Raw genomic sequence first — 13,856 nt, 5'->3', positions numbered from 1 at the left:
ATCAAAAGAACAAAACACTATCATTGTCTTAGGCATCATACATTGACAAGATTTTGATCAAGTATTCGATGCAAAACTCCAAGAGGAGCCTATTGTCTTTCAGACATAAGAGGTACATTGTCTAAGGAACAGTGTCCTAAACCACCTCAAGAGGTTGAGGAAATGAGACAGGTCCCATTTGCATCTGTCCCAGCTGTTTCATGTATGCGATGTTATGTACTAGACCTGACATCTGCTACGCATTGGGGATAGTCAGTAGATATCAGTCTAATACAGGACAGGGTCATTGGATAGCTGTCAAGAACATTCTCAAGTATCTTCGAAGAACAAGGGACTACATGCTTGTGTATGGATCTAAGGATTTGATCCTTACTGGATACACTTGTATGAACAAACATTTTGTGATTCATAATATATGATATTTTATTCACTTCAGTCTATGAAATATTTGATATTTTAGTTTCATTAACCACAAACCAATAAGTTAAGATCCATGGTTATCGTTGTAACTTAAACATGTATGTGGAGACATACAAGTGGATCGTGCTTTAAGTGATAACCTAAATGGTCTGTAGTATATGGTTAAGGAGGGATACCTTATCCTGATGACACTACTTGTATGGATCGCTTTGTAGGTGTTACAAATGTTGTAAAGTGCTACAAATGATCTGATCCTCATCATTCGTGTATTAGACATGCGAGCAGAGATATTCTATACAAAGGAGATTGTATAAGACCGGACTACGAAATGTTTAGTCTCATTATATAACGGAATTCATAATTGAGACTTTCATTTAACTAGGATTACCATGGTAACAAGACCTTAATCCTGAATGAGATGTGAACTCCCGCCTATGAGGGCGGTCCTTTGATTTGCATGCGTGAGAATGGCCAAATCGCCAACTTAACAAGCCTACCATTTTGGGGATTCATCTTATTAGGGAGCTAGGAACTCAAGTATACAAGATGAATTCACCCCTTCCCCGAAGTAGAGGTAAGTATATAAATTTCTCCCTTAAGAGCTAATTCCGGGGCTTGAACAATGTGGCACCACACTCTCTCTTGGCCCAAGAGGGGTTTAGTCATAGTGGAACTATGATCTATTGTTCATTAGAGGAATCAGTGGTACTTAAGAAGTTAGATGTTACTACAGGGGCAAAACGGTAATATCGCCCAGATGTACTTACGAGCGATTTGTGAAGGCTCATCGTACTATTGATTGGTTATATCCAATGGACACAGAAACATATCTCTAGTGCGAAGAATGCAGTTGTCGAACTTTAGTGGAGTGCCCGATAGTTAACGGATGGTGGATAATGTGATTAAAGAGTCTAGTCAGTTGAGAATCAGTTTCTGGGTTAGTTTGGAATGTTCCAATTAACAAGAGGGGATTTAATTATATATGATATAATTAAATGAGTTCAATTATATATGAAATAATTAATATAATGTATGTGATACATTATTGTATGATCGGAAGAACTAATATTTGAATATGGTTCAAATATAATTTTTATGAATTAGATTCATAGTTATTAAATTTAATATAAATATGATTTATTTTAAATGCCATAAAAGAGACAAAGTATTATGGTTTATATATTGTATATGATGCAAATATTAAAATTATAGGTTATAAGTATAATATGATAAGTTAGTTATTGTATTTATTTATAATTTATTAATTATATGATAATTAAAATTTCTTTTTCTCAATAACCAATCAGGGTGGTTACACAGTTTTATGGAAATTGTAGGATAAAAGGAAATTGGATTTCAAAATCTTAAAAGAAAAGACTTATTAGATTAACTATCGAGTGACTACATGATAATATTGAATTTATTATGCGATAGTGCTCTTAACTAAATGATCGAGCATCGAGTCTATGCGATAGACTTCCATTTTCTACACGATTGTGCTACCCTTTACTCGATCGTATTCCTCCTTCCCTCTAATCAAAATAAGCCAAACCCACCACTCTTTGATTCTCACACCGAGAATACCAAGGTAATCTAGTGGTTGTGTCCGGATTTGTTCGAGGATCGAGTTTATACTCGTTGCTGTTTGAGGGAGTTCGACTTTCTTGTTGCATTCGTTACTGATCGTGGGATATTCTTGAAGAAGTGTTCTTCAAAGGTATTACCTCTCTATCCTTTGTATTTGATTCAAGAAGCATGTTGTATTTATGATTTAATGCATAATCTATTTAGTATGACTGTGAAAGTGTGAGTTCTTTCCTAATGGAGTTTGGACGATCCACTTCCACTCATAGGTTCTCTGGATTTTGAGTTCCTTCAAATGGGATATATGACACTTCATTTTTCCCTTTCACGTTTCTCCCTAAAAGTTCACACCGTGAGACATATAATCGGCCTCGAGGCACCTTTGCTTGTGTCTCCATATGGATAGTGTTTGTGTAGGTAAATATCAAGTTGAATGGAGAGAGTGTTTATAGTAAGGAGAGCAAGACATGTGTCAACATATCCCACGATCTCCCTCATTAGTTTGTAGTAAATTTTCATGCTTGACCTCGAGGCACCTTTTCTTATATCCCCCTACGGATGGCATTTGCATGACCATTTACACAAACTCCATAAATTGTTAGGATTGCTTTAGTTTTTGTCTCAATCGGTTTTTCCCTATCGTTGGCACATTAGGATACAACTCTATCTAAAATGAGAGGATACACTTACAAGAAAATGTTAAGTGAGTTTAACAATGTCTGGACAGAACAATGGTGACTAACAGTTACAGTAACAAGGAGTTATTTTGTATATTGATTGTGAATGTCTTATTTCATTGAAGGGGCACCTGATCATCCTATTGCCCTGCCTCACCGAAACATTATTGCAAAATAAATGTCACTTAGGGTGCATTAGATTATTTTGCTAATTTTGATTGGTTATTTCCAAATGGGTTAATACATATAGTACTAATATAAATAAATTTTATGAATTCATGGTACATCATTAATTATTTACTTCCGTTTTATTATCCTAAAAAAAAATTGAATGTGTGTGGTTACCTAGTATTTATTACTACTTTTTCTCTATTCAAAGAAAGTTATTACAAACACTAATGTGACCATTCATGCATCAGTTCAAAGCCTAACACATATAAATTGAAACCATACGAGTGAATTGTATATAAAACAAAAATACTCTTAATTATAAAAAGTTCAATCCGAAGCAAAATGGGAACAATCTATGAAGAAAAGAAGCATTTGGCATTGGTTCTTTTAGTTGTGTTGGTGGCTGCAGCATCGATCCAGCTGTGCACGGCAGTTCCACTACCACTCCCAACGTGGCACATTCATGTGGTAAATGGCTTAAACAATGAAACCCTATTGGTTCATTGTAAGTCCAAAGATGATGATTTGGGAAGCCATAATTTGGTTGCCAAAGGAGAAGAATTTCAATGGACTTTTAAGGTCAACTTTCTTGGAACAACGTTGTTTTGGTGCTATCTGGCAAAGCCAAATTTTAACGTATCGTTTGAATCTTTTTGGGTCGAAAAAACTCACCCTTGGCTCGCTTCTAGGTGCTTTGACAAAAATTGCTTTTGGATTGCTAAAGATGATGGGATTTACTTGAGAAACAATCCTACTAATGTTGATGAACTTGTACACCAATGGAACAAAGTTGCTTGAGTGCTACATATGTACATTTTCAACTACTAAAAAGTTAATATACGAAATATCACACATTCAGATATGATTTCCGTCTTTATATATATATATATGTGTGTATGTGTGTGTGTGTGTGTATTCAAGTCATTTTATGATATGGGCCAATGAATGACCATTTCATAAATGTCCATCCAAATCTTTTATCTATTACGTAGATAGGTTCAACAACTTCGCCTCCTAAATTTCATTTCATACTTAACTTTTTACTAGGATACAAGCTTCTATTTGGATTAATTTGGAAAAAAAATATTTTTCAACAAACCATATTCATTTAAACACTTTTGATAAAATCCGTCTAAAATAAAAACACTCATCTGTTTGACAATTTGTTCTCAAAATCTTATTTCCATATATAAGTTCATTCCATTTGTTATACGCTAAAATTATTTTTATTAATGTCAATTTTGACCATAAATTATATTCTTGTATGTAATCTTGGAAACATTTCTTAAATTTTGATAAACGGGAAGATAACTTTTTAATAAAATAATTAGAACCAACAAGAATATACTTAACTATCCCGCTTCTAATATTGCTATAAATTGGCTCACTTTCATGTAACCTCTATTTGAATCTTTCTCACATTCCATATGAATAAAAATATTCACTTTTAAAATAAACAAATAAAATAAAGAAATAAGAAATTATAAAGAAATAACATGATCAATAATGTTTCTCTGTCTCTCTGTTTTTTTTTTTTTTTTTTTTTTTGCTAACTATTTCTTAAATAAGAAAAAAATTAATAACATTGTTTCTCATAATTTATTTATCCTTTATTTCTTATTATATTTATTTGAAAAAAAATAAAAGAAAAGAGAGAAGTAAAAATAGTTAAAAATTATTATTATTATAAAGAAAAGATAACTAAAACTAATTTTTAGCATTTAGATCATAATCAAATTTAAGTAACATGTTTTATACACACATATATATATGTTATACTTTCAACCTTAGAGCAAGAGTGGTGATTCCCTATCCCTCATATTTAAAAAATAATAATAAATGTATATTATACTATCATCTTTAGAGTTAAAGGTTTGATACTACTACCTCTCATATTGTAAAAAAAAAAAAGAAAAAAAAAAGTTAAGAATGTTAGCACAATTATTTTAAATGTATTTTGAATAGATTAACCCTATGATCATTCATGCCAAATTACCAAGAATAAATAACATATCGAATTCCATTGAGATTGATGATAGTTTCAAGATGATGATAGCTTTAAGATGACTATAGTCTTTCTCACCAAAACTCCAAGTCACTCTTCTTTTTTTTTTTTTGCTAACTATTTCTTAAATAAGAAAAAAAATTTAATAAAATTTTTTCTCATAATTTATTTATCCTTTATTTCTTATTATATTTATTTGGAAAAAAAAAAAAAGAAAAGAGAGAAGTAAAAATAATTAAAAATTATTATTATAATAAACAATTAACATAAAAACTGCACATCAAGGTGACAGCATAATAAATCATGATGGGGCGGAAAGTTGATGATGGTCGAATCCGAATTTAGTTGACAAGCCGTTAAAGCCACACTGTAGCAAGTACACTCAACTTTCGGTGAGCATTAATCAGTGCATTAGAGTAGGAGATTTAATGACCGCCCATCATTACAATCATTAGAGCGAAAAGCTTCATTAACCTTGAGCTCCATAAATATCGAAGGCCACCATTGTGCCAGGAGATCGACAGATAACATATAGAGAATAAGTTAGAGAGTCGTTAGTCTGTTCATATTCATACTTATACTTAGAAGGCGGAGACGAGCTAAGACACGAAGAAGCCGATAGATCATTCCCGGACTGATCGAGAGACTGCCAGAAGTGCTACAAAGGGAGAAAGTGCCAAACTTCCAAAAGGAAGGATATTCATTTGGACAAAGTTGGAGTGAAAAAGATAGTGTAAAAGGCCACGGAAAGCAAGACATTGCTACCGGGCTTCTTATCTCAATATTTCATTGCTATTTTCTGCATTTAATTTATAGAAAATGGAAATCTCATTTCAACTTATGTTCAATCTCTCCATACTTCGCATGAGTAGCTAAATTTCCGAATGGGTTGAGAAGTACTTAGCTAGCATGACCTAATACTTACATTTTATTCGATCATCTTGTCTTATGTATACATCAATCACCCTTTAAAGGTACTTGAGAGAGTAGTCTGAAGAAAGAATCTAGACTTGAGAGAGTCAAATTAGAATCTAGGCTTGAGAGAGTCAGAATAGAACCTCATAAGCAAGAAATAGAAACTTAGACATAAGTTCTATTGCTATTAACACATCGCATGCACCCTAGAAATAGGATATGTTAGTATGCGGTCACCTTGTTTGTGTGTGCATCACTCATCATTGCATAGACAAGAATAGAGGCTTAGACATAGGAATTATGGCATTTGCATTGAGAGATGACATGTGTGTGCATCACTCATCATTGCATGCGTCCTAGAAATAGGAATTATGGCATTTGCATTGAGAGATGACATGTTGTTGTTTCTGTGTAGCATGATAGCATAACTTGTACGCAATCTCCGGAAGTGTCAGCTAAACCTCTTCTCAACCCGTTCATTGCATAGTCATTGTAATTCTCGAGTTCATCAACTCTTTATTCGAACTTCTTCGCATAGGAAATATTCTTAAACAAAACACCATCCAACTTATTTGTTTTCGCCACCGCAAGATAATCAAATTTACTATCATATATTTACTCAGTAGTCCCCGTGTTTGACCCTGGACTTACCAGTAAACCTAGTAAGGCTTATACTTGGGTCTTATTAGGAAAACTTGCATGTACAACGCATAACACATCACCAAAATTTCATACCATAATCGCATCACAATTTACAACGCATCACAAACCTTCAAGGCTAGACTTGTGGAAAATGGTTATACTAAGGTAGAGGGAGTTGACTATGATGAGACTTTCTCGCCTGTTGCCAAACTAAAGTCTATCCGCATCCTCCTATCTATTGCCTCATATTATGACTATGAGATCTAACAAATGGATGTCAAGACTACTTTTGTAAGTGGCAATCTTGAGAAGACAATTTATATGGTGCAGCCCGAGGGATTCATAACCCAAGGTTAAGAGCAAAAGGTTTTGCAAGCTGAATCGGTCCATTTATGGACTGAAACAGGCATCTCGATCTTGGAACGTAAGGTTTGATACTACAATCAAATCTTATAACTTTGACCAAAACGTTGATAAGCCTTGTGTCTACAAGAAAATCATCAATAATTTAGTAGTTTTCCTAGTGTTATATGTGAAGGATCTCTTACCGGAGAGTTCCACGAGCGCATTCAGATCGCTCCAATCTCACAGTGACCAAAATAGTACAATATACATTCATCTGTACAGTTATGCAAACAAATAGTAATTATCGGCATGCTATGAACAAGATATAACAAGGGAGAGAATGCCATACCAGTTGAAAACAATGTTCAATCTTCAGAACTCAAAGCAGCAGAAAACCTCCACGCGATCTACCAATGCCCAGCAGAAGCGTCGACTACAGCAACACGAACAACCGCACGAACACGAACGCCGCGGAGACGACACCACCAGAAAAGAGCCTTGGGTATTCTTGGAGTGAGAACCCAAATCGTGGTCTTTGGTGAATTTGGTAGAGGAAGGAGGAAGCACGGATCGTGTAGGCGATAAACAAGTGGGAGGGAAAAAGTATTATCGCGTAGCAAAATGCTTATCGTTTAGGAAAAGCTACACGATCGTGTAGATTTTACTTAACGATCGTTTAGGAAAAGGTATACGATAATTTAGTAAACTCGGCACACACTACGATCGTTTAGAAAAGCTATGTGATCATGTAGGAACTAGTGTGCTATCGTTTAGGCGCGAGGTGGATAATCATTTAAGCGGAGAGGGACTATCATATAGGCTCTCAATTCTTTTAAGCGATCATTTACGATTCACCAACGTGATCTTCTATCTATTCCGAACGAGCGATTCAAAATGAAAACTATTTTTATTTTAATTCATCGGTTACAATAACTGAGCTGCCCCACTAACCTATGTCCAAACGTGATTTTCGTGTTAATTATCATATAATTAAACAACGAAAATATTAATAATAATGTGTCCCATACATTTAGCCAATTATATCATATATAATTAACCAGTCCAATTATACCATATATAATTGAACTTCCTCTTGTCAATTTGAATATTTCAAATTAACCTAAACACTAGTTCTCAACTTTATCCAAGCTACCCAGGGGACCTAATGAACCTGTGGCTCGAAGCTCCAACGGTCCGTGAATAGCTGACTAAACTCTTTAGCCAGGAGATCCACCATCTGTTAACTGTCAGGCATTCCACTAAAGACCAACAACTGAACTCTTCTTACCACAGATATATTTCGATGTCCATCAGATATAACCAATCATGAGTACGATGACCCTTCACAGATGCTCATAAGTACAACTGGGCCAAATTACCGTTTTACCCCTGTAGTTACATCTTACTCCTTAAGTACCACTGATTCCTCTTATGAACAATACAACATAGACCAACTATGTATGACACCTCTCGGGCCAAGAGAAGGTATGTGGTGCCACATCGTTCAAGCCCCGAAATCAGCCCTTAAGGAAGCTATCTATCTACTTACCCCTGCCTCGGGGAAGAAGTGAATTCCATCTTGTGTAGCTGAGTTCCCAGGTCCCAAATTAGACGAATCCCCAAAATGGTAGGTTTGAATTGACAACCTCGCCACTCGCACGCATACAAATCAAAGGACCGCTCTCAATGGCAGGAGTTCCCAACTCACTCAGGATTGAGGTCATGTTACGTATGGTCAACCTAGTGAAGTGAAGTTTCTGTCATGAACGGTGTTATATAACGAGACGTCAACACTTCATTGTCAGGTCTTATACAAACTCTTTGTATAGGATGCTCCCACTCACATGTCCCTAACACGAATAATCAGGATTAGACCATCTGTCACAAGTCACAACATTTGTCACCATTCCACAAAGTGGGTTGCATCCGTAGTGTTACCAGGATAAGGTTTCCCTCCTGTATCCATATACCACAGACCATTTTGGTTATCACTCAAGAAATGATCCATTTGTATGTCACCATATACATGCTTGAGTCACATATAGATAACCAGGGATTTTATGTTTATTGGTTCGTGCTAAAGAAAATAAAACAAGAAACTGAGCAAAAATACAAGATGTGAAGTAAATATCATATATTATATAACACAAGCGTTTGTATAAACTGTTTACAAACTACAGGACACGAGACTTTAGGGCATTAACCCCAACAATATGTGGTCGATATCCTACTCATTGGGAACGACGAAGGCTTATTGACTTCAGTTAAAAACTGGCTAGCGACCCAATTCCAAATGAAAGATTTGGGATAGGCTCAGTTTATTCTTGGGATTCAGATCTTTCGGGATCAAAAGAACAAAATGCTATCATTATCTCAGGCATCATACATTGACAAGATTTTGATCAAGTACTCGATGCAGAACTCCAAGAGGAACTTATTGTCTTTCAAGCATAAAGTTACATTGTCTAAGGAACAGTGTCCTAAAACACCTCAAGAGGTTGAGGAAATGAGACAGGTCCCATATGTATCTGTCGTCGGCTGTTTGATGTATGCGATGTTATGTACTAGACCTGACATCTTCTACGCATTGGGGATAGTCAGTAGATATCAGTCTAATACAGGACAGGGTCATTGGATAGCTGTCAAGAACATTCTCAAGTATCTTCGAAGAACAAGGGACTACATGCTTGTGTATGGATCTAAGGATTTGATCCTTACTGGATACACTTGTATGAACAAACATTTTGTGATTTATAATATATGATATTTTATTCACTTCAGTCTATGAAATATTTGATATTTTAGTTTCATTAACCACAAACCAATAAGTTAAGATCCATGGTTATCGTTGTAACTTAAACATGTATGTGGAGACATACAAGTGGATCGTGCTTTAAGTGATAACCTAAATGGTCTGTAGTATATGGTTAAGGAGGGATACCTTATCCTGATGACACTACTTGTATGGATCGCTTTGTAGGTGTTACAAATGTTGTAAAGTGCTACAAATGATCTGATCCTCATCATTCGTGTATTAGACATGCGAGCAGAGATATTCTATACAAAGGAGATTGTATAAGACCGGACTACGAAATGTTTAGTCTCATTATATAACGGAATTCATAATTGAGACTTTCATTTAACTAGGATTACCATGGTAACAAGACCTTAATTCTGAATGAGATGTGAACTCCCGCCTATGAGGGCGGTCCTTTGATTTGCATGCGTGAGAATGGCCAAATCGCCAACTTAACAAGCCTACCATTTTGGGGATTCATCTTATTAGGGAGCTAGGAACTCAAGTATACAAGATGAATTCACCCCTTCCCCGAAGTAGAGGTAAGTATATAAATTTCTCCCTTAAGAGCTAATTCCGGGGCTTGAACAATGTGGCACCACACTCTCTCTTGGCCCAAGAGGGGTTTAGTCATAGTGGAACTATGATCTATTGTTCATTAGAGGAATCAGTGGTACTTAAGAAGTTAGATGTTACTACAGGGGCAAAACGGTAATATCGCCCAATGGACACAGAAACATATCTCTAGTGCGAAGAATGTAGTTGTCGAACTTTAGTGGAGTGCCCGATAGTTAACAGATGGTGGATAATGTGATTAAAGAGTCTAGTCAGTTGAGAATCAGTTTCTGGGTTAGTTTGGAATGTTCCAATTAACAAGAGGGGATTTAATTATATATGATATAATTAAATGAGTTCAATTATATATGAAATAATTGATATAATGTATGTGATACATTATTGTATGATCGGAAGAACTAATATTTGAATATGGTTCAAATATAATTTTTATGAATTAGATTCATAGTTATTAAATTTAATATAAATATGATTTATTTTAAATGCCATAAAAGAGACAAAGTATTATGGTTTATATATTGTATATGATGCAAATATTAAAATTATAGGTTATAAGTATAATATGATAAGTTAGTTATTGTATTTATTTATAATTTATTAATTATATGATAATTAAAATTTCTTTTTCTCAATAACCAATCAGGGTGGTTACACAGTTTTATGGAAATTGTAGGATAAAAGGAAATTGGATTTCAAAATCTTAAAAGAAAAGACTTATTAGATTAACTATCGAGTGACTACATGATAATATTGAATTTATTATGCGATAGTGCTCTTAACTAAATGATCGAGCATCGAGTCTATGCGATAGACTTCCATTTTCTACACGATTGTGCTACCCTTTACTCGATCGTATTCCTCCTTCCCTCTAATCAAAATAAGCCAAACCCACCACTCTTTGATTCTCACACCGAGAATACCAAGGTAATCTAGTGGTTGTGTCCGGATTTGTTCGAGGATCGAGTTTATACTCGTTGCTGTTTGAGGGAGTTCGACTTTCTTGTTGCATTCGTTACTGATCGTGGGATATTCTTGAAGAAGTGTTCTTCAAAGGTATTACCTCTCTATCCTTTGTATTTGATTCAAGAAGCATGTTGTATTTATGATTTAATGCATAATCTATTTAGTATGACTGTGAAAGTGTGAGTTCTTTCCTAATGGAGTTTGGACGATCCACTTCCACTCATAGGGTCTCTGGATTTTGAGTTCCTTCAAATGGGATATATGACACTTCATTTTTCCCTTTCACGTTTCTCCCTAAAAGTTCACACCGTGAGACATATAATCGGCCTCGAGGCACCTTTGCTTGTGTCTCCATATGGATAGTGTTTGTGTAGGTAAATATCAAGTTGAATGGAGAGAGTATTTATAGTAAGGAGAGCAAGACATGTGTCAACATATCCCACGATCTCCCTCATTAGTTTGTAGTAAATTTTCATGCTTGACCTCGAGGCACCTTTTCTTATATCCCCCTACGGATGACATTTGCATGACCATTTACACAAACTCCATAAATTGTTAGGATTGCTTTAGTTTTTGTCTTAATCGGTTTTTCCCTATCGTTGGCACATTAGGATACAACTCTATCTAAAATGAGAGGATACACTTACAAGAAAATGTTAAGTGAGTTTAACAATGTCTGGACAGAACAATGGTGACTAACAGTTACAGTAACAAGGAGTTATTTTGTATATTGATTGTGAATGTCTTATTTCATTGAAGGGGCACCTGATCATCCTATTGCCCTGCCTCACCGAAACATTATTGCAAAATAAATGTCACTTAGGGTGCATTAGATTATTTTGCTAATTTTGATTGGTTATTTCCAAATGGGTTAATACATATAGTACTAATATAAATAAATTTTATGAATTCATGGTACATCATTAATTATTTACTTCCGTTTTATTATCCTAAAAAAAAATTGAATGTGTGTGGTTACGTAGTATTTATTACTACTTTTTCTCCATTCAAAGAAAGTTATTACAAACACTCATGTGACCATTCATGCATCAGTTCAAAGCCTAACACATATAAATAGAAACCATATGAGTGAATTGTATATAAAACAAAAATACTCTTAATTATAAAAAGTTCAATCCGGAGCAAAATGGGAACAATCTATGAAGAAAAGAAGCATTTGGCATTGGTTCTTTTAGTTGTGTTGGTGGCTGCAGCATCGATCCAGCTGTGCAGGGCAGTTCCACTACCACTCCCAACGTGGCACATTCATGTGGTAAATGGCTTAAACAATGAAACCCTATTGGTTCATTGTAAGTCCAAAGATGATGATTTGGGAAGCCATAATTTGGTTGCCAAAGGAGAAGAATTTCAATGGACTTTTAAGGTCAACTTTCTTGGAACAACGTTGTTTTGGTGCTATCTGGCAAAGCCAAATTTTAATGTATCGTTTGAATCTTTTTGGGTTGAAAAAACTCACCCTTGGCTCGCTTCTAGGTGCTTCGACAAAAATTGCTTTTGGATTGCTAAAGATGATGGGATTTACTTGAGAAACAATCCTATTAATGTTGATGAACTTGTACACCAATGGAACGAAGTTGCTTGAGTGCTACATATGTACATTTTCAACTACTAAAAAGTTAATATACGAAATATCACACATTCATATACGATTCCCATCTTTTTATATATATGTATGTATGTATATATATATTCAAGTCATTTTATGATATGGGCCAATGAATGACCATTACATAAATGTCCATCCAAATCATTTATCTGTTACGTAGATAGGTTCAACAACTTCGCCTCCTAAATTTCATTTCATACTTAACTTTTTACTAGGATACAAGCTTCTATTTGGATTAATTTGGAAAAAAAATATTTTTCAACAAACCATATTCATTTAAACACTTTTGATAAACTCCGTCTAAAATAAAAACACTCATCTGTTTGACAATTTGTTCTCAAAATCTTATTTCCATATATAAGTTCATTCCATTTGTTATACGCTAAAATTATTTTTATTAATGTCAATTTTGACCATAAATTATATTCTTGAATGTAATTTTGGAAACATTTCTTAAATTTTGATAAACGGGAAGATAACTTGTTAATAAAATAATTAGAACTAATAAGAATATACTTAACTATCCCGCTTCTCATATTGCTATAAATTGGCTCACTTTCATGTAACCTCTATTTGAATCTTTCTCACATTCCATATGAATAAAAATATTCACTTTTAAACTAAACAAATAAAATAAATATAGTTTAATTAGCATAGAGCCTGTTTTCTCCACCAAGTTTGTCAGATAACTTGTTTAGTAACATAGAATTAAGAAATTAACATGATCAATAATGTTTCTCTGTCTCTCTCTGTTTTTTTATTTATTTATTTTTTTTTTTGCTAACTATTTCTTAAATAAGAAAAAAAATTAATAACATTGTTTCTCATAATTTATTTATCCTTTATTTCTTATTATATTTATTTGAAAAAAAAGAAAAGAAAAGAGAGAAGTAAAGATAATTAAAAATTATTATTATTATAAAGAAAAGATAACTAAAACTAATTTTTAGCATTTAGATCATAATCAAATTTAAGTAACATATTTTATACACACACATATATATGTTATACTTTCAACCTTAGATCAAGAGGTGTGATTCCCTATCCTTCATATTAAAAAAATAGTAATAAATGTATATTATACTATCATTTTTAGAGTTAGAGGTTTGATACTCCTACCTCTCATATTGTAAA

The 13,856-nt window shown here is 34.0% G+C and overlaps 2 protein-coding genes across 2 annotated transcripts; both read left to right on the top strand.

Moving 5' to 3' along the window:
- The first annotated feature begins 3,194 nt into the window (after positions 1–3,194).
- Positions 3,195–3,650, top strand: LOC150033792 (S-protein homolog 1-like). Its single transcript, XM_090317072.1, has one exon. The coding sequence runs from the start codon at positions 3,195–3,197 to the stop codon at positions 3,648–3,650; it is 456 nt and encodes a 151-aa protein (XP_090173198.1).
- Positions 3,651–12,242: 8,592 nt separating this feature from the next.
- LOC150033791 (S-protein homolog 1-like) lies at positions 12,243–12,698 on the top strand. The gene has a single exon (XM_090317071.1). The coding sequence runs from the start codon at positions 12,243–12,245 to the stop codon at positions 12,696–12,698; it is 456 nt and encodes a 151-aa protein (XP_090173197.1).
- The last annotated feature ends 1,158 nt before the right edge of the window (positions 12,699–13,856 follow it).

Source organism: Benincasa hispida, chromosome 9 (assembly GCF_027475165.1).
Source record: "Benincasa hispida cultivar pf3 chromosome 9, pf3_genome.v1.1, whole genome shotgun sequence".
Taxonomy (NCBI): Eukaryota; Viridiplantae; Streptophyta; class Magnoliopsida; order Cucurbitales; family Cucurbitaceae; genus Benincasa; species Benincasa hispida.
The sequence above is the reverse complement of the archived record's forward strand: the minus strand, read 5'-3'. Positions and strand labels throughout refer to the sequence as shown.